Source organism: Somniosus microcephalus, chromosome 20 (genome assembly GCF_052327205.1).
Source record: "Somniosus microcephalus isolate GS21.2 chromosome 20, FLI_Smic_1.0, whole genome shotgun sequence".
In the NCBI taxonomy this organism is placed as follows: Eukaryota; Metazoa; Chordata; class Chondrichthyes; order Squaliformes; family Somniosidae; genus Somniosus; species Somniosus microcephalus.
In genome coordinates this window covers 76,854,282-76,879,326 of record NC_141006.1, presented here as the reverse complement: position 1 = coordinate 76,879,326, position 25,045 = coordinate 76,854,282, and the positions used below count along the sequence as shown (strand labels likewise).

At 42.5% G+C, this 25,045-nt stretch overlaps 1 protein-coding gene across 6 annotated transcripts in view; it reads left to right on the top strand.

Annotated features, from left to right (window-relative positions):
* Positions 1 to 563: 563 nt before the first annotated feature.
* taf12 (TAF12 RNA polymerase II, TATA box binding protein (TBP)-associated factor) overlaps positions 564 to 25,045 on the top strand; it is a 50,379-nt gene continuing 25,897 nt past the window's right edge. Inside the window, exons 1-4 of one of the 6 annotated variants that reach the window (XM_085963034.1) lie at positions 564 to 652; positions 11,515 to 11,596; positions 19,187 to 19,237; positions 21,977 to 22,228. In XM_085963034.1, coding sequence (XP_085819160.1) covers positions 11,528 to 11,596; positions 19,187 to 19,237; positions 21,977 to 22,228 — 372 coding nt within the window. In that variant the 5' untranslated portion in view covers positions 564 to 652; positions 11,515 to 11,527. Of the gene's footprint in view, positions 653 to 11,514; positions 11,597 to 16,134; positions 16,154 to 19,186; positions 19,238 to 21,976; positions 22,229 to 25,045 lie in introns of those variants that run through there. The other 5 variants (XM_085963035.1, XM_085963036.1, XM_085963037.1 and 2 more) reach the window with 5 other exon arrangements.

Here is a 25,045-nt window from a genome sequence, read left to right as displayed (position 1 = left end):
TATACTGCATCTGCCATGCAACAACATCCTTCCTCAGATAAGGCGGTGATTCTATAATAACAGCAAAATACTGCGGCGGCTGGAAACCTGAAATAACAACAGAAAATGACGAAGGGTCCCAGACCTGAAAAGCTGACTCTGTTTCTCTCTCCACAGATGCTGCCCTGGCCTGCTGAGTTTTTGCAGCTTTTCCTGTTATTTCGGATTTCCAGCATCCGCGGTATTTTGCTATCATTCTCTATTTCACTCTATTTCTCTCTCTTTCTCGCCACGGACGCTGCCTGAGCCGCCGAGTGTTCCTTTTCTTATTCATGATTCTTTCATAAACTGAGGCCTGAGGCCTGTTGCTAAGCAACCCCGCCAGCTCCCGCGCATGCGCGTTTGCTAATGACCCACCCCTAACCAAAATTTAAAAAAATAAACATTTTCATTATCAAGAAATATCGCCCTGAATAATGTTGTCAGCCTCCAGGGATGAGCGTGATTGTGTGTGTAAGTTTTTTTTTCTACTGGGCTGTTGTTGGGCGAGCAGGGGGTCAGGGGTGAGGGGTCAGGCCGGCCGCCACTGTTTCCGGGTGGCCAGTCTGGCGGCGGCTTCAGCGATGGGCGGCTCGGCCTCGGCAGCGGGCTCAGCGTGAGGCGGCTCGGCTGGGTAAGTGTGCTTCCTACCCCTCCCACCCCCGGGCTCTGCGCCACCATTCCCCGCTCCTCCGCTTCCTTCCTCTGGCTCCTGGTAGTGCGGCGGCGGCTTCTTTTACAACTTTGTTTATCCGGGTCTGGAGCTGGTGAAGCCTGAACAAGGCCCGACTCAACACAGACAGGAGGCAACATCAGCACTGTATATACACAATATCAGCACTGTATATACACAATATCAGCACTGTACATACACAATATCAACACTATATACACAATATCAGCACTGTATATACACAATATCAGCACTGTATATACATAATAACAGCACTGTATACACAATATCAGCACTATATATATTGTACAATATCAGCACTATATATATACAATATCAGCACTGTATATACACAATATCAGCACTAAATACACTATCAGCACTAGATACACAGTATCAGCACTGTATATACATACAATATCAGCACTATATATATATATACACTATCAGCACTGCAATATCAGCACTATATAATACAATATCAGCACTATATATATACAATATCAGCACTGTATATACACAATATCAGCACTGTATATACACAATATCAGCACTAAATACACTATCAGCACTAGATACACAATATCAGCACTGTAGATACACAGTATCAGCACTGTATATACACAATATCAGCACTGTATATACACTATATTAGCACTGTATATACACAATATCAGCACTAGATACACAATATCAGCACTAGATACACAATATCAGCACTATATATACAATATTAGCACTGTATATACACAATATCAGCACTGTAGATACACAGTATCAGCACTAGATACACTATCAGCACTGTATATACACAATATCAGCACTGTATATATACAATATCAGCACTATATATACAATATCAGCACTATATATACAATATCAGCACTATATATACACAATATCAGCACTATATATACACTATCAGCACTGTATATACACAATATCAGCACTATATATACACTATCAGCACTGTATATACACAATATTAGCACTGTATATACACAATATCAGCACTATATATACACTATCAGCACTATATATACACTATCAGCACTGTAGATACACAATATCAACACTATATACACAATATCAGCACTGTAGATACACAATATCAGCACTGTAGATACACAATATTAGCACTATATATACGCAATATCAGCACTGTATATACACAATATTAGCACTGTATATACACAATATCAGCACTGTAGATACACAATATCAGCACTATATACACTATCAGCACTGTATATACACAATATTAGCACTATATACACAATATCAGCACTGTATATACACAATATCAGCACTATATATACGCAATATCAGCACTATATATACACAATATCAGCACTGTATATATACACAATATCAGCACTATATATACACAATATCAGCACTGTATATATACACAATATCAGCACTGTATATACACAATATCAGCACTGTATATACACAATATCAGCACTATATATACACAATATCAGCACTGTAGATACACAATATCAGCACTGTGTATATACACAATATCAGCACTGTATATACACAATATCAGCACTATATATACACAATATCAGCACTGTATATATACACAATATCAGCACTGTATATACACAATATCAGCACTGTATATACACAATATCAGCACTATATACACAATATCAGCACTGTATATACACAATATCAGCACTGTATATACACAATATCAGCACTGTGTATATACACAATATCAGCACTGGACACACGCACACCGTGTTTACAAGATATGGCACAATTATCTAAAATATTGTAGGTTAGAATATTAATTCCCTATCTCTGTAGGATTTTCTCACTGGAGCGATCAATCAATGTATACGTCCACAGTTTGTTTTTGCTTCTGCCTATCTGCATGTATTTTTACTACATATATGTAGTAAGAATACCTGTAGCTGCAGATATATATTTTAGGGTGAGAGATTTGTTTTAATTCAAAAGCAAAAAGTGCAGATGCAAGGGGTACGGTAGCACAGTGGTTGTGTTACTGGACCAGTAATCCAGAGGCCTGGACTAATGATCCAGAGACACGAGTTCAAATCCCACCACGGCAGCTGAGGATTTAAATTCAGTTAATTAAATAAATCTGGAATATAAAGCTAGTGTCAGTAATGGCGACCATGAAACTACCGGATTGTCGTAAAAACCCACCTGGTTCACTACTGCCCTTACCCGGTCTGGCCTATATGTGACTCCAGACCCACAGCAATGTGCTTGACTCTTAACTGCCCTCTGAAATGGCCCAGCAAGCCACTCAGTTGTACTCAAGAAGGCGGCTCACCACCACCATCTCGAAGGCAATTAGGGATGGGCAATAAATGCTGGCCTTGCCAGCGACGCCCACATCCCATGAATGAATTTTTTTAAATTCTGGAAATCTGAAACAAAAACAGAAACACGCAGCAGGCTGGGGAACATCTGTGGAGAGAAGAGATCATTTAATGTTTCAGCTGTGGATCCTTGGTTGTAAAATAATTTGATTTGAGCTCCTCCTCCCTTCTAGAGTAGATATTCTAATTCAGCGTTCTTATCATGCAGCTAGTTAAAACTTTGATTTGTCATTGAATTGCAACTGAATTTTTAGTGTGTGTGTGTACAGGAAACTTTGGTTTATCCGGAGGTTGTATGTCCGGAATACTCGATCTAACGGCAAAAATCAGGAGCCGTTTTCTATAAGTTTTTTTAGTTCTCGTTCTTTTTTTTTTCCCAGTCAGGCACTGCATGGTCTGTAGCTATAGCAACAGCTTCAGCTAGAGACACTTGCAGCTGCAGCCGACTGTTTAGAAGCTGTTGCTAAGCAACAGTGTTTGTTGTCCGATACGGAGATGAAAACCTCCGTATGCTTCAACATTAACTTTGTATGTCCGGCAGTTTTGATAGATCGGCAACAGCTCGGTCCCGTCGGTGCCGGATATCACAAAGTTTCCTGTATATGTATATATGTAGCTACAGATCTCTATTTCATTGCTGGCATCAAGTAGTGTTACATAGAATCTACAGCACAGAAACAGTCCCTTCAACCCAACTGACCTATGCTGGTGTTTATACGCCACAAGGGCCTCCCCCCACTCTACTTCATCTAACCCTATCGTTAGATTCCTTTCTCCCTCTAGCTTCCCCTTAAAGGCATCTCTGCTGTTTGCCCCACCCACTCCCTGTGATGGCGAGTTCCACATTCTAACCACTCTCTGGGTAAAGCAGTTTCTCCTGAATCCTTTATTACATTTATTAGTGACTATCTTCTATTTATCACCTCTAGTTCTGGACTCTCCACAAGTGGAAACATCTACTCTTATGTCTACCCTATCAAACCCCTTCACCATTTTAAAGACCTCTATTAGGTCACCCATCAACCTTCTCCTTCCTAGAGAAAAGCCCCAGTCTGTTCAGTCTTTCCTGATAGTTCTAACCCCTCAATTCTGACATTGTAATTTTTTCTGTACTTTCTACAATGCTTCCAAATATTTTTTGTAGTGTGGAGACCAGAACTGCACACAGCACACCAAGTATGGTCTAGCCAAGTCTCTCACTATATTTGTTTTTAAGTTACTGCTATTAAAGAGTCATTAGTTGAACGATCGCACATAATCTGGACTTCAAAAGTCAATGTAGAAATACTGGTACTTGACTTTAAAAAAAAAAACCTAATTATTTTCCTCTTGGGTTAAGCAATGTCCAGACCTGCTTGGCTGAATGCAAGTCAATGGTGGTCAGGAGCAAAGCACTAACTTCAAAGGTTTAATAAAAGAAAGACTTGCATTTATATAGTGCCTTTCACGACCCCATAACATCCCAGCCAGTGAAGTACTTTTTTGAAGTGTAGTCACTGTTGTAATGTAGGAAACGTGGCAGCCAATTTGCGCACAGCAAGCTCCCACAAACAGCAATGTGATAATGACCAGAAAACCTGTTTTAGTGATGTTGATGGAGGGATAAATATTGGCCCCAGGACACCGGGGATAATAGTGCCATGGGATCTTTTACTGAGCAGACGGGGGCCTCGGTTTAACGTCTCATCCGAAAGATGGCACTCCCTCAGTGCGGCACTCCCTCGGTACTGCACTGGGAGTGTCAGCCTAGATTTTTGTGCTCAAGTCTCTGGAGTGGGATTTGAACCCACAGAGGCGAGAGTGCTACTCACCAAGCCATGGCTGTTGCAAATAGTGTCTAATGCTCTATGTGATTTTGTTTCCTCATTCTACTTTTCTGACCCAGTATTAAACCCTTACAGTTTTACAACATCGTCCATTTTGATAAATCATTCAATTCTTTCTTGCTCATATGGGCAGTTTCCAACACAGCCAATTTTTATTTATTAAAATATATATTTTTAATTCCTTAATTACTATTTTTTTCTCCCTTTTTTACTTTTACACTCAAATACTCCTGAAGAGGTGCAAACCACTTCACAACTTTAGTATCAAGGTTTTTTGCACCATTATTTGTGCACAAATCTTTGACGATGGCAGGACAAGTTAACAAAGCAGTTAATAAAGCGTACGGGATCCTGGGCTTTATAAATAGAGCCACAGAGTACAAAAGCCAGGAAGTTCGGCCTCGGCTAGAGTATTCTGTCCAATTCTGGGCACCACATTTTAGGGAGGAGGTCAAGGCTTTGGAGAGGGTGCAGAAGAGATTTACCAGAATGGTTCCAGAGATGAGGGAATACAGTTACAGGAAACTCTCTTTTTTTACTGGAACCTAAATAACCGGAAATGTCTTTTAACCGGCAAAATTCAGGAGTAGGTTCAGGTAAATTTTACTTCATATTAGTGGCCGTGTAACCGGGGTTCCTGGATCTGTGGCCGTGTAACCGGGGTTCTTGGATCTGTGGCCGTGTACGGGGCTCTCGTACCTTAGTAAGTATACCTCTCTGTAATCTGGACTTTTTGATCAACCGGCACCACGCCGGTCCCGTCGGTGCCGGGTAAAAAAAGAGTTTCCTGTACATGGATAAACTAGAGGAATTGAGGTTGTTCTCCTTGGAGCTGAGAAGGCTAAGAGAAGATTTGATAGAGGTGTTTAAAATCATGAAGGGTTTAGATAGATTCAATAAAGAGAAATGTTTCCAATGGCCGAAGGGTCGATAACGAGAGGACACAGAATTAAGGTGATTGACAAACGAACCAAAGGCGACATGAGGGGGAAAAAAAATGTATGCAACGAGTGGTGAGGACTTGGAATGCGCTGCCTGATAGGGCGGTGGAGGCAGATTCAATAGTCGCCTTCGAAAGGGAATTGGATAAATACTTGAAGGATAAAAATTGCAGGGATCTGGGGAAAGAGCGGAGGGAGTGGGACTGACTGGATTGCTCTTCGAAAGAGCCGGTGCAGACTCGATGGGCCGAATGGCCTCCTTCTGTGCTGTACTATTCTATGGTTACTCAATAACGTTTAATCCAAAAAAGCATAATTGTATATGCGATGGATAACCATGAAGTGCCCTGTATATCCCACCACTGAGGCAAAAATGGCATTCTACAGTTAAAAATAACAACAGAAAAAGCTGGAAAAACTCAGCAGGCCAGGCACCATCCGTGGAGAGAGAAACAGAATTAACGTTTCAGGTCGAAGACCCTTCTTGCCTGGCCTGCTGAGTTTTTCCAGCTTTTTCTGTTGTTATTTCAGATTTCCAGCCTCCGCAGTATTTTGCTATCGCATTCTACAGTTAGTTGAGTATCCCATGTGTGGTTGGCGAGATGCAGCTTTTTCTTGACTGAGATTGTGTTGGGAGTTAAAGAATCCTTATTTTATTTTTAGAGGTAAAGTTGTATGAAATCTACATACAGAATCTTTCATTAAAGCATAGATTTTTTTATCTGCAAGCTAAATTTTAAATATGGCTAACAGGTAAATATTAGCAAATTAATGTGGATTGCAGTTTTATACAAGTTCCTCTAAATTAGTTCTGCAAATTTTAAGACATACAGTACTACCATTTTAATAGCAGTTTTTCCTGATCAAAAGCATTTCTTCCATCACTGTATGTAATAAGCATGTGATATTTGTGTGAGTAAAATTGACAATTTCTGCAAAGATGTTCCCAATGACCGTGTGAAATTTTGCCAACAATGGAAGGGTTTATTTTTTCGCAGTTATCTCCTTTTTGCTCTCGTACTTCCCCAGTCGGGTGTGATTTATGGTTGCATTTGCATGGGTTTTAGCAGCCCTCTGGTACCTTGCCCAAGTAGGCATCCTTCAAGTCTGAGCCTCTGCTTTGATTGCTCGAAGACTATTTGACCACGCAGCCGAGGAGATCATCATAACAAAGTCCAATTCTGTCCTTGCCCAACATTCACGTGCACTTTGAAGCAGAAGTCATTGGGAGCAGGAACCCTGAGTATTCTTTCTTTCCCCGCTACCCTGGGAATATTGAGACTAATGGCAGCAGTGAGATTAGAAACATAGAAGATAGGAGCAGGAGTAGGCCATTCGGCCCCTCGAGCATGCTCCGCCCTTCAATGAGATCATGGCTGATCATCCAAATTCAGTACCCGGTCCCTGCTTTCTCCCCATATCCCTTGATCCCTTTAGCCTTAAGAAATATATCTAACTCCTTCTTGAATATATTTAATGAATTGGCCTCTACTGCCTTCTGTGGTAGAGAATTCCACAGGTTCACCACTCTCTGGGTGAAGAAATTCCTCCTCATTTCTGCCCTAAATGGCTCACCCCTTATCCTTAGACTGTGACCCCTGGTTCTGGACTCCCCGACCATCAGGAACATCCTTCCTGCATCTAGTCTGTCCAGTCCTGTCAAAATTTTATAAGTTTCAATGAGATCCCCTCTCATTCTTCTAAACTCCAGCGAGTACAAGCCCAATCGACCCAATCTCTCCTCATACGTCATTCCTGCAATCCCAGGTATCAGCCTGGGGAATCTTCGCTGAACTCCTTCCATGGCAAGAACATCCTTCCTCAGATAAGGCGACCAAAACTGCACACAATACTCAAGATGTGGTCTCACCAAGGCCCTGTACAACTGCAGCAAGACATCCTTGTTCCTGTACTCAAACCCTCTCACTACGAAGGCCAACATACCATTTGCCTTCTTAACCGCCTGCTGCACCTGCATGCTTACCTTCAGCGACTGGTGCACAAGGACACCCAGGTCTCGTTGCACTTCCCCTTCTCCCAATCTATTGCCATTCAGATAATAATCTGCCTTCCTGTTGTTGACACCAAAGTGGATAACCTCACATTTATCCACGTTAGATTGCATCTGCCATGCTTCTGCCCAATCACCCAACCTGTCCAAATCAGCCTGGAGTTTCTCGGCATCCTCCTCACAGCACACACGCCCACCCAGCTTTGTGTCGTCTGCAAACTTGGAGATATTACATCTAGTTCCCTTGTCTAGATCATTAATATATATTGTGAATAGCTGGGGTCCAAGGACCGATCCCTGCGGTACCCCACTAGTCACTGCCTGCCACTCTGAAAAAGACCCGTTTATTCCAACTCTTTGCTTTCTGTCTGCCAACCAGTTTTCTATCCAAGTCAATACCTTGCCCCCAATCCCATGTGCCTTAACTTTACATGCTAATCTCTTATGCGGGACCTTATCGAAAGCCTTTTGAAAGTCCAAATACACCACATCCACTGGTTCTCCCTTATCTATTCTACCAGTTACATCCTCAAAAAATTCCAGTAGATTAGTCAAGATTCCGGTCGAGATGAACTAACAACACAGACCAGGAATTGAAGATGGGCTTTGTACCACATGTGTAGTTCACTTTCCCACTGGCCCTTCAAGTGAGTACAGGAAACTTTTTTTTATCCGGCACTGACGTGGTGCCGGTTCATCAAAAATTCCGGATAACCGAAAGCTATAGTAAAAGATACGGAGCTGAGAGCTCCGTATAAAGCAGCAAACCCTGTTGCTTAGCAACTGGTTCAAAACAATGGCCACAAGTTGCAAGCGTCTCTGTAGCTTAGCAACAGCTGCAGCCACACCCTTGCACAGCAACACATGGAGGAAGGCAAGTAATAAAAGTTACCTGAACCTACTCCTGAATTTTGCCGGTTAACCGACATTTCCGGTTATTTAGGTGCCGGTTAATCGAAAGTTTCCTGTAGAATGGTTTCAGTTTAAAGTAGGAGGACATAAGTCGTGGGACATGTTATTTTCCGCTTCAGCCAGATCATCACCCGAGTGTGTGAAATTGTTTCAGTTCAGATGGAAAACTTGGGCAAAAGAAGGGCAGTGTCTTTTCTCCTCAGTATTGAACGTATATAATTATGTTAAATTATAAAATGTCTTCTACTGCAGTGCTTTATCCTTTTATAACCACTACAGTGAGTCAGTTCGATAATAGGCCAATGTTAAACCTCAATAAAATTCATTAAGGCTTTAGTATTAATGTCCTACCCAGAAAGTGCCAACAAGAGATTATTTTGGCCTCAAAATGTTAGGTTATGGTCTTTGAAGCTTTGTGATGCAGACTTTTGTTGAAATATGTTTTCCAGATTTGTATCAAAAAAATCTGCAACTTTATCTTGTAGAAATGGCCAATATCAGTGCTAGAAACAGTAACTCGAAAATGCTGCCGAGAAGATTCTTCTCAATGCTAAGGAATATGGGCACAGTTTCTAATGGAGCACGTATCTGTGTTTAAAGGTCTCAATTATGCAGGCACAAATTAATCCCCTATTCCTACGATGTTTACTTAAAGAAGGAATTTCACACTTGGTACTTCAGTATTTTTATTTTGAGAGAATTATGATGAACTTAAATATACTTGTTTGAGAACCAATCGAACTCAGTAACTGCTTCAAGGCAGTTTCACCTGATGATATCGGCACTCTAGCTAAGGCTGCTAAAGCTGTAGCATCAGTGTAAAACAATTTTCTTCCAGCGAGTCTTAATTAACTTTGCACAGTAGTCAATGTTAACGCTGATTTGAAGTTAAGCCGCGTTGCACCAATGCTCCATTTGGAGTGTAAGTATACCCAAAGATTTTTTTTTTTAATCACACATAGGGATTAGGTAATACGATAGCAAAATACTGCGGATGCTGGAAATCCGAAATAATAACAGAAAACGCTGGAAAAACTCAGCAGGCCAGGCAACATCCGTGGAGAGAGAAACAGAGGCAACGTTTCAGGTTGAAACCCTTCTACAGAACTGAACTCCAGTTCTGACGAAGGGTCTTCGACCTGAAATGTTAACTCTGTTTCTCTCTCCACAGATGTTGCCTGGCCTGCTGAGTTTTTCCAGCGTTTTCTGTTTTTATTAGGGATTAGGTAAGCTCGATTGTTTCTTTGTAAGGTTTGGAGTATATGGGAACAAAACTCTCAGGTTAATGTCCAGAAGAGTGTAGTCAGAATGTACGGGACAGAGCTACACATCTGTCTATCTGGAATATTAACAGGTCCCTGAAGATGATTCACTGGTTTCACCACGTTGACAAGATGTCTTTTCATTTTACGGTTTGCAGCATCTGTCGGCGATTACTGTAAATGGTTATATTGTAATCTGGGTTCCTTTCAAAAGCAGGAATGCTCGAGATTGTGCATGCTGGTCCGTATATCTGTAAACATTCTGCACTTGAACATTTAACTTGTCATTAACCTATAATTTGCAAATTGGATATATAATTTCTATCAGGAATTGGGTCGTTCAAAAATAATTATAGAAAAGCAGTGGACACTTTCCAACAAACTCCGATTCCTCAGCATTCAGTCGGTAAAAACTGTCTGCACCAATAAATGTTGACTTGTGACCTCGATGAGTTTACAATGTCTGATCAATTAAACTTACAAATCACTTCCTTTCATTAGGCACCGGACTGGTTGGTGGGGCGGGGGTGCGACAAAATGTTTGCACTTTGCTAGAAACTGGCAAATGCTTAGTGTGAGCAGAAAATGAAAAAATGTTTGGTGTGCAAGTACAATAAAAATAGCACTGAATGTGTTAGAACATAAAAAATAGGAGCAGGAGTGGGCCGTTCGGCCCCTCGAGCCTGCTAGTTTACTTTCGCTTTTATGTGTTTATCCTTTCTCACAGAACTGTAATTCCCCCCCCCCCCGTCCATGTTCCTATATACAGAGTAATGACTCTTGCTGGGGTTTGGTGCCTTAGGCAGCAGCAGTCCTCTGTTATCTCACCCAGGTGGTCATTCTTCACGTAAGTGTCAGCAAGCTATTTGACCTTGAGGGTCACTCACCGGAGCCTGATCATGTCTTTGCACGTGCCCCCTCCAGTCATTAGATCATGGTCTAATGGAAAGGGAAGCCCTAATGAATTTGCTTATCAACCCCCGAGCCTGCGGGTACGAAGGCCAACTAAAATCGGCCAACTCCGCACAGATTAGAATTGAACCTGAGACTTCGATTTTTGAACGTCCTCGCTCTTTACCTGCTTGCAGTCTTTTAAAGGTAGCTATAACCTCTAGCAGCAGGCCCTCCGTTTAATACATTCAACACCCGCAGAGGTTTTTCGTTTGTAAAATCTTTTTTTGAGGAGAGAAAGAAGAAACCTGGAAACAGGACTTGGGTTTGGATAGCCACATCTCGCCATGGCTATTGTAGTCCTGTTTTAAAAAAAAAAAAAAATTAAACACAATTCAATTCCATCTTCATCGTAAACTGGTGGTAGTTTTATAGTCTAGAAATTGTCATCAGGCACATTTTTTGGCGAATTAATCCCGCATTATTAGTGTTAACCGGCACCAGTGATTTTTAGGATATTTAATTTGTTGTTCTAAGGGGCGTTTAAAAAAAAAGCTTTCACCGTGCGGAAGTTCAGTTAACCCTACTGTGGCCTAATCCTTGCTGTTTGTTTCCAGGCAGCATGTCACAATGAACTCTTCATTATCTGGGCCTACAGCAGTAGCTGATGTGATTAAAGATCTAGACTCTCAGATAGCAGTAAGTAGTGCCTGAGTTGGCCTTGACTGGCATGAGAGAATGCAGCAGAAGAACTTGGACAGGGGTTCTGCTTTAGATTTTGCTTTTTGGTTTAGACAATGGGGATTAAATACCTTTCTTGTAAATGTTTGTTGTGAACCCAGTAGAATGTCACTATTTTTAGAAGCAGGATTTTTGAGGCTGTTACTAATTAGCTATAAAATAGTATTCCTAAAAAAAAAAATTTAATATATTTTTTTTGCTAGTTTTTCTCCCCTTCTGAAGGTAGTATCTTGTTTTCAAATCTCTCCACGGCCTGGCCCCTCCCTATCTCTGTAATCTCCAGTCCCACAACCCTCCGAGATATCCGCGCTCCTCCAATTCTGCCCTCTTGAGCATCCCTGATTTTAATCGCTCCACCATTGGCGGCCGAGCCTTCAGCTGCCTGGGCCCTGAGCTCTGGAATTCCCTCCCTAAACCTCTCCGCCTCTCTTTCCTCCCTTTAAGACGCTCCTTAAAACCTACCTCGTCCCGAATTTCTCCTTATGTGGCTCGGTGTCAAATTTTTTTATAACACTCCTGTGAAGCGCCGTGGGACGTTTTACTACGTTAACGGTGCTGTATAAATACAAGTTGTTGTCACAATGGTAGTCATTGTTCACGTGAGCCGAGACCGTGAGTGTCAGCAGGCTATTTGACTGTGGAGGCCTGTGTAGCCAAGCCTGACCCTGTTCTCCTGAAATTCCCACACATGTAATTCCAGTGCCGATTATTGGCTAGTCAGAAGTTGACCAAACATCCTCCCTAGCACCCCACTGGCACCCAGGTTGAGATTAACAACCACAGCCGAGTCAGAGAATCAAACCCAGGACGTTCTGGTCTGTGCAATTCAGCTACTCACTGCTTTAAATAACTGAACGACACCCTTCAGACCCTGAGCAACAAGAAAAATAGGCATATTGCAAATTCATCCTTAAAATACATGCCATTGCTTTTTAAAGGTAAAAATGGTGTAAAATGCTTGGGAGAGAGGGCGATCCCAGTTCGAACATAAGAATTAGGAGCAGGAGTCGGCCATTTAGCCCCTCGAGCCTGCTCCGCCATTCAATAAGATCATGGCTGATCTTCTACCTCAACTCCACTTTCCTGCACTATCCCCCTATCCCTTGATTCCTTTAATATCCAAAAGTCTATCGATCTCTGCCCTGAATATACTCAACGACTGAGCCTCCACAGCCCTCTGGGGTAGAGAATTCCAAAGATTCACCACCCTCTGAGTGAAGAAATTTCTCATCATCTCAGTCCTAAATGGCTGACCCCTTATTCTGAGACTGTGACCCCTGGTTCTAGACTCCCCAGCCAGGGGAAACATCCTCCCTGCATCTACCCTGTCAAGCCCTGTAAGATTTTGTATGTTTCAATGAGATCACCTCTCATTCTTCTAAATTCTAGAGAATATAGGCCTAGTCCACTCAATCTCTCCTCATAGGACAATCCCCCCATCCCAGGAACCAGTCTGGTGAACCTTCGTTGCACTCCCTCTATGGCAAGTCTATCCTTCCTTAGGTAAGGAGACCAAAACTGTACACAATACTCCAGGTGTAGTCTCACCAGGGCCCTATATAATTGCAGTAAGACGTCTTTACTCTTTTACTCAAATCCTCTTGTAATAAAGGCCAACATACTTTTGCTTTCCCAATTGCTTGCTGTACCTGCATGTTAACTTTCAGTGATTCGTGTACAAGGACACCCAGGTCCCTCTGAACACCAACATTTCCCAATCTCTCACCATTTAAAAATACATTAAGAATAATATTTCTAGATTCGAAAATGTGTGGAATACTTAATGGTGAGTTTATTATACTGAATAGTCCCAGCATCCTAAATGTTATAAAAGTATCATTGAACTTTTCAGTGTCTGCAAAACTGCATTTACCTTACAACACAGCTGCCAACAACAGCTTGACTTCGCCAGCACTGTACGAGGTTATGCTGCTGACTCTCGGGATCTGGGACCCAGTTAGAGGTGGTTTTTGCTGGTGTTTCAAAGCAAAGGTGCTTTCCAAAATTAATATAAAAGTCAGCGGTATCGGCCAGCCATACAGGACGGTGATGTGCTGCTTTTCTTGCTGGTGTGTACGTGCATTAACTTCAGTTAATCAAAAGGTATGACAAGCCAGGAACACTTGTAAACCACGACTTCCAGAACCGCTGTGCCTACGCAGTGGGTTTTCTGCTCCGCAATGTGTAAGTCAGTATCACAGAACTGCTTCTTGAATTGATTCTGCAATATAAATACCTCATTAGTCATTCCTTGTTACCACTTTGTTGTCTTTTAAGACTAATACAGGGAACTCTCGATTTGCCGGCACCTAAATAACCGGAAATCTCTGTTAACTGGCAAAATTCAGGAGTAGGTTCAGATAAGTTTCACTTCATATTAGTGGCCGTGTAACCGGGGTTCCTGGGTCTGTGGCCGTGTAACCGGGGTTCCTGCACCTGGTTGCCATGCAACAGGGACGCCTGGATCTGTGGCCGTGTAACCGGGGTTCCTGCACCTGGTTGCCATGCAACAGGGACGCCTGGATCTGTGGCCGTGTAACCGGGGTTCCTGCACCTGGTTGCCATGCAACAGGGACGCCTGGATCTGTGGCCGTGTACGGGGCTCTCGTACCTTAGTAAAGTATACCTCTCTGTAATCCGGACTTTTTGATCAACTGGTCACGTCGGTGCCGGACAAAAAAAGAGTTTCCTGTAGTTAGATACAGTTTGGGACTCGAACACATCATGTGACTTCCTTCCTCTGATGTCACCTTGATCAGTTCTTTGCAAAGTGCAGGTAGTCTGATGAAGTTTAAAAGCACAAACACAAATTTAAAGAAAATTGATTTAAAGGACACTGATAAGTGTAACGGTGTCTGACTTTAAGATATTTAAGACAATGGGACAATTCAGTAAAATAACTTTCCCATTCCGAATCGAAATGGTGAATTGATTTGACCTGCTCCAAAGTGCTGATCCTTTGCCTAAAGTAGATACTGTATAAGAACCTGAGTGTTGCTGTAAATTGACATTAACACGCATGTTGAAAGCTGTTCAGTTTTCATTCTGGCTTGGGGCTGCCTGTCATTTCGAAGTTGCCATGTACTGTATGATTAACCAGCCGCAGGCTTCAAACAACTTCTGCTAAATATATAGAACATTCCTTCAGTATCTGGTTTCAGTAAAGATTCATTGTTTATTTCAATAGCACAGTAAAACAACTTCAGAACTTGTTTTTTTTAAAACTTGTTAGCACTGAGAACTAACTTAGATTAATAGTCCCTTGTTACCAAATGTCATCATACTTGCTGTTGCTGATTGAGATACTTATTACCCCAAAACTGGCCCGACCAGAGAGCCAGTGCTCCTGTTAAATGACGGCACTGTTGCCAATACCGTCGGTGTCAGCACTGTAAAGTATATGAGTGTCCAAACAAGCTGCACTTAAACTTCTGATTTTCGTCGCTATGTCTGGAAGCATCAGCAGATAAATACTGCTACTGGAGGGAGAGACCGCCAGCTTTTCTGGCCACTGACAGGCAGAGGTTTACTCTGCCCCTACAGGTCACTGATGCAGGGGCAGAGTTTCCACTCCTTTTACGTCAGTAATATCAGCACAATCCGGGCAGAATCGGCCGAACCGGCGCAAGAGCTATGGGAATTTTAAACGTAAGTGAGTTGCGTCCAAAACCATTCACGCTCGAGCTGCCGCGATGTTTAGCGCTGGTTCAAGATCAGTTCAGCCAGATCAGGCGCTGGTTCGGGAAAGCTTCATATTGTGCTCATTTTTTAGGCGCACGGGCACTAGTAGGCACGTTTTTAAAGTTTTTACATATCAAAAAATATTTAATTTATACTAAGAAACCAATGAAACACCAATGGAAAGTAGTAAATGGTTCAGTATCATTTTTTAAGTAATTTTCTGTGATTTTTTAAATCTGGTTACTCACAGGTGGAGGCCTGGACACTTGTTAAAAATGCTTTATTTTTTGTGATAAACCCACTTTCAGCTGTATTAATAAAACCGCACCAGGTTGCCAGTCTTAAATACATCAATAAATATTTTTTAATGTAAATAAATAAATAAACAATTCCGTTCTATTACGCTGCCTGATTGCACTGGTTCAGGGAAAATTTTACCTTTGTGATTATGCAAATTATTTTTATCATTCGAGCGCATTTTGGGTGCACTTTCTCAATCACGCTCAAAGTGGAAACTCCACCCCGTAGTCTTTATGATCAGTGGCATGTGCCCTGCAATCCCAGGTGCAGCAGCCTCCACAGCACTGACCGCCCCGGGCTACGCTGAAGAACTGTTTGGAGACCGTTAATTTTTTAATGCTTGTTTTATTAACTCATTAATATGAGGAATAACAGTGGTATAAAATGGAATACGCTTGGAAATTTTTGGTAGCTAGTGCCAGCATCAAGGGCACATCTGTGAATGACAGGACAGAGAAACGCACAGTCTCTTTACTCTGGTTAAACAATGAACCCTGAATCCCAACATCAAAACAAGAATTCGACTTTGAGCAAGTAAGTAAACAGCCGCTGGAAAAGAAAATATGATTTAAAACTGCGCAGAACTTTTGGTTTTCCAAGAATTTGAGTAAACATTGTGATGCCATCTGGTGACAAGCTGCTAAGTCTCAAACCATTTAAACATAGAAGATAGGAGCAGGAGTAGGCCATTCGGCCCCTCGAGCCTGCTCCGCCATTCAATGAGATCATGGCTGATCATCCAAATTCAGTACCCTGTCCCTGCCTTCTCTCCATATCCCTTGATCCCTTTAGCCTTAAGAAATATATCTAATTCCTTCTTGAATATATTTAATGAATTGGCCTCTACTGCCTTCTGTGGTAGAGAATTCCACAGGTTCACCACTCTCTGGGTGAAGAAATTCCTCCTAATTTCTGTCCTAAATGGCTTACCCCTTATCCTTAGACTGTGACCCCTGGTTCTGGACTCCCTGACCATCGGGAACATCTTTCCTGCATCTAGTCTGTCCAGTCCTGTCAGAATTTTATAAGTTTCAATGAGATCCCCTCTCATTCTTCTAAGCTCTAACGAATATAAGCACAATCGACCCAATCTCTCTTCATACATCATTCCTGCCATCCCAGGTATCAGCCTGGTGAATCTTCGCTGCACTCCTTCCATGGCAAGAACATCCTTCCTCAGCTAAGGCGACCAAAACTGCACACAATACTCAAGGTGTGGTCTCACTAAGGCCCTGTACAACTGCAGCAAGACATCCTTGTTCCTGTACTCGAACCCTCTCGCTATGAAGGCCAGCATACCATTTGCCTTCTTAACCACCTGCTACACCTGCATGCTTACCTTCAGCGACTGGTGCACAAGGACACCCAGGTCTCGTTGCACTTCCCCTTCTCCCAATCTATTGCCATTCAGATAATCTGCCTTCCTGTTTTTGACACCAAAGTGGATAACCTCGCATTTATCCACGTTATATTGCATCTGCCACGCTTCTGCCCAATCACCCAACCTGTCCAAATCATCCTGGAGTTTCTTGGCATCCTCCTCACAGCACACACGCCCACCCAGCTTTGTGGCTTTGACTGGGAAGTCAGAATTACATTTGGAGGCCGTTTTATTTTGTTTATGAACCGATGGTGGAGGAGTGTTTTTCTGTATTTGAAATAAAATACAGGAAGTTGGGTTCTTGAAGTTTCTTAAAATAATAAATGACACGAGTAATTTTTTAATTGAAATAAAATGTTTGTAGCGTGCGTTGATTTTTACCCATTATGAATTTTTACCCTGTCTTTTTCTCTCTAGCGGTGGAATGTGTGAACCTATAGGAGATAAATTACAATTTCACATTTGGGTTAGGGTTACTGGCAATGTTCCCTTTAGTCTTTTGGGGATGCGCGGTCCACTCAAAATACCACACATGCCTGTTTTTTCCTATTTAAAAGCCGGTGAGCCGACTGTGCGGGCGCCGCACGGCTTAAAGAGAACATCGGTTACTAGTAAACCCAGTTACACTCTGAAACATGCTCACCTGACAGGGAACCATTTGGACTTGAAATGCCCAATACAACAGGAAAATAAATAAATGGCCTGCTCCCGCTCCTATGTTGAGCAAGGGGCATTCATTATTTTAGTGTGAGACCATTTTATTGACCTGCCATGTTTTGCTAGGAGACAATATTGCACTACATGAATCTCCTCGTGAATAGTTTGGTGTAAACCTGTACACTGGAGGACACGACATTGCCCATAAACGGAGCCAACCTTTTAATAGATGTGCTCAGAGTCAGTACCCGAGTAAATCCTCTATTTTACAGCCTGAAAATTCACCTAGCTTTGTCTATCCTAAACAAGTTCGAATCCTTCATTCCAATGACTCGAATTTTGTAACCTTAAAGTTGTATTAGCAGAGGCCGGGCTAGCACACTGCTTTCACCTCCGGGGCCGAGTTTGAATCCAGCCCAGACTGGTGAGGTTGTATTACCCTCTCTTTGGCAATGGTAATAAATTTGAGCCATTTCAAATCCACTTCCTTTTGGATGCAGGCCCACAGCAGAGAATTGTTTACAATTTGGGACGAATTGGCACAACATTTGAAATGTCATTCAGAGAGAAGAGGGGCTGAATTTGGAAATTTAAAGTTTAGTGCTGTTTTAGTAGGGAATGGTTTGTGAGGATGGATTAAAGCAACTTGCCCAACCTGAGGCCCGAGAATCACGTGTCAGCTGAGCTCTGGCACTCTTCCCCTTGGAGCTCAGGTAACTCCTTTCCTGTTTGTACTTCTATTCCCTGTTTGCTGGTTTGCCCTGTTTGAATTCTGTGGGATTTGGAAAGGGTTGTGTTTAGTACTTCTGTCTCATTGATCGATAAATCCTAAATTACTAAGGCCTGTTAGTATCAGCAATATGAGTTATATGCATGTTAATGGGGACATGGATTTAGACTTTATGTTTGGACTCTGGTATGCACCTATATGGCCCATGACGACAAAAGCTTGGCACCCCCTGAATGAAGGCATATTGTTGGGAACAGAGTCAAGGGAGCTTTACTTTGCATCTTGCTGACCTTAAGGGTGTTTGGTACTGACCCTGAGTGCTAAAAGTGGAAATGTATTCCATTCATTGGTGTTCACATCACTCATCCCAATAATTGCAAAAATTTGACAAAAATAAATTGTGTGGTCCTCAATAAAATGAAAGTGCTTAGTACTTACTTGCTTTTAGCTGCTGAAAAAAGTGTGTGTGGGGGGGGCGGGGGGTTGATTTATTTCTGAACATAAGAATTTTTCTTGTCGTTGATTTGTGCTTGTGCTGCAACATATGAAAACCCAGCTTGTTTGTTGCTTAAAGAAACATTTTCTTGCATTCTATTAAGATAGTTGCAATCTAAATTAAGCACTAAATTTAAGGGGAAAAATTAGAAAACACTCTTCCCTCAGCCAATAATTCAGTATTTTACGTAATGTGTGATTTAGACACTCTCGATACTTTGGGTGTTTTATTTAATGCATCTGTGTTATGTCTAAGCCAAATGCATGTTCTACTTAAGGGATCTAAACAACCACCTATCTACAGGATGAAGCAAGGGAAATAAGCTGGAGCTTTGGGATCTCCCGATATTACAAGGTGCCAAGCTATCACACTATGTAAAACACATGACATCTTTGCTCCATTATTGTAAACCATGCTAATTTGATTATGCCAAATCATTCTGTGTAAGTATCTTCCAATCAGGTTGCACAGTTGATGACATAAATACTGACTGACCTTCGAGACAGCTCATGTGTCAGCTGTTTACTAGAGCACCCTTTCATTACATTTTGTAACTGCTCATGCACGCGAAAACTAAGCCCACCTTCGTTTAACTAAATGTTTTGCAGTAGTATTCCATTGGCACGTTGGGTACTGACAAGCATGCTCATATCATTTGCTTATGCCTTGTTGTCTTGCGCACACCAGGCAGTGATAGAGACAACACTCTCTCTTGTTTTCTTTCTTTCCTCACATCCAAAGGTGTTGACTCCTTGCTAGAATACAGATCAGTGTATGCCAGTGCCCTCCACATCCTCGCCCAAGTGGACACTAATCATGTGTGAGGATTGCTCAAGGACATTGGCAGTCTGTTTTGACATGAGCGTCCTAACTAAACCCAGTTCTGTCCTTACCCCATGCCCATCCTCCGCATACTTCCAGCAGAGGTTGCTCGATAGCAAACAAAGAACCTTGGATCAGCTTTTTGTTTCCCCCCCCAACCAGCCGCTGCCCTCATCCTGAAGCCAGGGGTACTGAGGCTAATTGTTGTGCTTTTAATGCCATCATGGCTGAAATTAGCTAACTTCCTGCTACCCTGGATAAACTCACCAAGCCCATTGGGGGAGCTGAGCGAAAACACTCCTGGGTGCTGCTAAGAAATAAAAGCTGGATAACGCACAATTATATGTTGGAAAATTGGGTTAAAAAGATGGTCAGTCACTTTATTTGGACAAAGTAGGTTTATTTATCCGGAGAGAGAGAGCGAGAAAAAATTATCTGTATTTTGATGATTTGTAATGCAGCACTTGCAATGTAATTATTTTGCGATCAGTATAATCCGACTGTGACATCTGTGGCTGCTGCACATTGCCAACTAACCACCTCCAGAGCGAGGGTCTGAGGCACACCGGGAACTCTTCATGGTGGTAATGTTCAACTCAGTTATGAACTAGTAAGTTTAGTATTTTGTGAAGTAGTTCTGAAGGCCTGTGTACCTGATTAGTTTAATTGGCAGTGCTGAATTGAGTCATGTTTAAGTAGTACCCCCAGGGAGAATCCTTACCTCACTGTATGATCATTTTTAAGTTTGTTTCCAAACCTGGCTGCATACAAAAGGTTTTTAAGTATTTCCATCACTGGGGTCAAAACACAGTATTTGGGGTCAACTTTTAGTATTTGTTGTTGTTTTGAGGTTATTAGTAAAACTTTCCTAGTGAAAATGGGGTAAGATTTTTGTAATTTTTTTTTTAATGAAAATCTGGCGAGACCTAATCAGTGCCAAGATGCTTGGTGTTGTACTGTTCCGTGACTGGAGCTGGTGAGATGTTTTTTGTGGGTGTGGTGGGGAGTCACACTGATTCAAATCTATCCTAAGTCGTGTGTTGAACAAAAATGGTACAACAGAGCAGCTCTCTGGGTGACATTTGTAAGAAATGTTGGAAAACACACAGCGGTGGCTATGCTTGCATTTCCATCTCGCTATAGAGTATTTGAAATATTTCATTTTCAAAGTTTGCTCAGCAAGATGAAGCTTCAGTTGTATTGTGTTTAACCTACATTGTCACCTGAAATATGTCCTCCTGATCGTGTCAAATAGTCTAGCATTTCATGAGACCCTTTTAGAAATTGCTCACCACCACCTTCTCGAGGGCAGTTCAGAATGGGCAATAAATGCTGGCCGCGCCAGCGACGCCCACACCCCGTGAATGAATAAAATAATGTTGCAGTACAACGTCTGGCCAGGAACTGATGGTTTTCGCAAATGTTACAAAGTCTTGCTGATGTCCGTCTTCGGCTCCTCGCTCATAAATACAGCTTCTGTTCTAAAGCGGACATAGTTTACCGTCACATTTCACCAGCCGCACCCTCATGTTAAGGCAATGTTTAAATATCTTCTTGCCTTTTGAAAATGTATTTGTAATCCCTTTATAACAATTATTAAATCAGTCTCGAGCCAATTCCATTGGTCTCTGTACTGACTGCGCAGGCACAGTGATTTTACTTTTTTTTCAATCTAGAATTGGGATTGGCTGCTGGTGAGTAAAGCTGTGCAGATGTGGTGTTCTTAGCTTCCCCAAACTACCGAGAGATCTTGGTTCTAGTAGAAGCACATTTCTGATCTTAAATGAATTTTCAAAGAAATGGATGGGGGAAAAAAATGCTCTTATTTGACCCCAAAAAAAAGGTCTGTGGCATCCTTTCCCAACTTAGTGCAAACTTTTTACAGAAGTTGCTTCATGCTTGCTTATAACTTTGTACAATATAATTTATAATTTTTTGCATGCTTTATGTCGCTGTAACTGAACGCAATACAGAGGAATGACTTGCACATGGGGCTTAGGATTGCTGTAAAAATTCACTTTGAAAACAGCCCTCTTAGAGAGCAAAGCCTCCTAATAAATTATTATACAGATGTATTAATGTTGGTCGAGCCACATGTGATTTGGAGCAGAAGGTTGCTGCCAAAATAGCGTACTACAATTTTCTTCTAATTTTTCAGAACCTTAATATGCTTGCCATACTAAACCATAGATCTGGGACTTGCTACACTTAATAGTTCCTAAAATACTGCAGCTCACAAATAATGTTTTATTCTTTTATGTTTTTGAACAGCTGATCGGTCCTGGCCCACACAACCCCAAGCAGAAACAGGATTTGGAGAAACTTCATGATTTAAAGGCCAAAGCCCAACAGATTATGAACCAGTTTGGACCTGCAACTCTAATAAATCTGACAAATTTTCCCTCTATAAAACCTGATCCGTCCAGTACACCACCTCCAAATACAATGGCCAACAGCACTGCTGTGGTAAAGATCCCTGGAACGCCAGGCTCAGGGGGACGCATGAGTCCAGAAGGCAACCAGGTAAAGTCGTTTTAAGATTCGAGTAGTGTACTTTTTGATGTCCGTTTTAGTTTGAATCTTTTATAATTTTTTTTGCCTTGTACAATTTAATCCTCCCCTTCATATATAAGGATAGAGCGATAGTAGGTACAGATATCTTAATACAAAAGCAAAATACTGTGGATGCTGGAAATCTGAAATAAAACAGAACATGCTGGAAATACTCAGCAGGTCAGGCAGCATCTGTGGAGAGAGAAACAGAGTTAACGTTTCGGGTCGATGACCTTTCGTCGTCAATGGCCAGATGAAAGGTCGTCGAACTGAAACGTTAACTCTGTTTTTTCTCTCTCTCTCCACAGATACTGCCTGACCTGCTGAGTAATTCCAGCATGTTCTGTTTTTATTACAGATATCTTAATAACTGCTACCATTTTCACTTTTCAACTGGCTGATAGGGAGGGTGTGTTTTCTGCAGGGAGAGAGTGACATGTTTTCAACTCCCCGTTTGGCAAAGAACTTGGGAAAGTTAACCCACTGTGGCAAGCAGGCTTGAGTGACCAGCGACTCTGTGACCTGCAACGAGAGTGCTGGATCACTGTATTTTTAATGTCATTTTAATACTTGCAACAATTGTAGCTTCAAAGATAGGAACAGATAGTAAATTCGGTGAATTATCAAAAGGGTGTTTAGTCTCCACTATTGTATTGGAAATTAACTTGTATTGATTTTTGTGCAAAAAAAGACAGCATTTCACTCTTAGCGCAAGCTTTGACTTGGAACTGCAAAATGTAGACATCACAACACTCTGTTTCCTGCTGTAGGTATTTGACCATAGATGCACAAGATTAATAAAGATCCTTTATATAGCTATGTGCACAAAAAATATAAGAAAGCAAAGATATGAGTAAAATTGGAAAATAGATTTGTGTTGTGAAATGTGCACTTAACATGTTATCCCAAATATTGCACTGTTGCAATTGCGTAAACTTGATTGGCTACATTGAGCACTTGTTTTGAACCAGCCATTGACAGATATTTTGCTGTACATGTGTCGTGGTGTGTGTACGATGCTCACTAATATTTGATAGCTCCTCTTCTTAGGCAGTCCCTCGGAACCGAGGATGACTTGCTTCCACATTAAAAATGAGTTCTCAGGTGACTGACGAGTCCAATGGGGGACCTACAGTCTCTGTCACAGGTGGGGCAGACGGTGGTTGAAGGGGCGGGTGGGTGGGGTGTTTGGGTTAACGTGCGCTCCTTGCACTGCCTGCGCTTGGTTTCCGCTTGCTCCCGGCGAAGAGACTCGAGGTGTTCGGCGCCTTCCCGGATGCTTCTCCTCCACTTTGTGCGGTCTTGGGCCAGGGATTCCCAGGTGTCGGTGGGGATGTTACACTTTTTCAAGGAAGCTTTGAGGGTGTCCTTGAAGCGTTTCCTCTGCCCACCTGGGGCTGTCTTGCCGTGCCGGAGCTCCGAGTAGAGCACTTGTTTTGGGAGTCTCGTATCGGGCATGTGGACAATGGGATAGGCGCACCAACGTCAGTGTTCTTGCTCAGGCCAACATTGGTAGCTAGAAGCAAATTAGGAGATCAAAGGTAAACAAAATGGCCAATGATAAATCAACAACAACTTGTATTTATATAGCACCTTTAACATAGTAAAACGTCCCAGAACATAAGAAATAAGAGCAGGAATAGGCCACTTGGCCCCTCGAGCCTGCTCCGCAAGTCACAAGGCACTTCACAGGAGTATTATAAGACAAAAAACTTGACACCGAGCCACAGGAGAAATTAGGGCGGATTTTTTTTAAATTCCTGGGATGTGGGCATCGCTGGCAAGGCCAGCATTTATTGCTCATCCCTAGTTGCCCTTGAGAAGGTGGTGGTGAGCCACCTTGAACCGCAGCAGTCCGTGTGGTGAAGGTGCTCCCACAGTGCTGTTAGGGAAGGAGCTCCAGGATTTTGGCCCAGCGACGATGAAGGAACGGCCGATATATTTCCAAGTCAGGATGGTGTGTGACTTGGAGGGGAACTTGCAGGTGATGGTGTTCCCATGTGCCTGTTGCCCTTGTCCTTCTAGGTGGTAGAGGTCGTGGGTTTGGGAGGTCCTGCCGAAGAAGCCTTGGCGAGTTGCTGCAGTGCATCTTGTAGATGGTACACACTGCAGCCACGGTGCACCGGTGGTGGAGGGAGTGATTGTTTAAGGTGGTGGATGGGGTGCCAATCAAGCGGGCTGCTTTGTCTTAGATGATGTCGAGCTTCTTGAATGTTGTTGGAGCTGCACTCATCCAGGCAAGTGGAGAGTATTCCATCACACTCCTTACTTGTGCCTTGTAGATGGTGGAAAGGCTTTGAGGAGTCAGGAGGTGAGACACTCGCCGCAGAATACCCAGCCTCTGACCTGCTGTTGTGGCCACAGTATTTATGTGGCTGGTCCAGTTAAGTTTCTGGTCAATGGTGACCTCCAGGATGTTGATGGTGGGGGATTCAGCAAAGGTAATGCCGTTGAATGTCATGGGGCGGTCGTTAGACTCTCCCTTATTGGAGTTAGTCATTGCCTGGCACTTGTGTGGCACGAATGTTACTTGTGACTTGCGACTTATCAGCCTAAGCCTGAATTTCATCCAGGTCTTGCTGCATTTGGGCATGGACTGCTTCATTATCTGAGGAGTTGCGAATGGAACTGAACACTGTGCAAACATCAGCGAACATCCCCACTTCTGACCTTACGATGGAGGAAAGGTCATTGATGAAGCAGCTGAAGATGGTTGGGCCTAGGACACTGCCCTGAGGAACTCCTGCAGCAATATCCTGGGGCTGAGATGATTGACCTCCAACCACC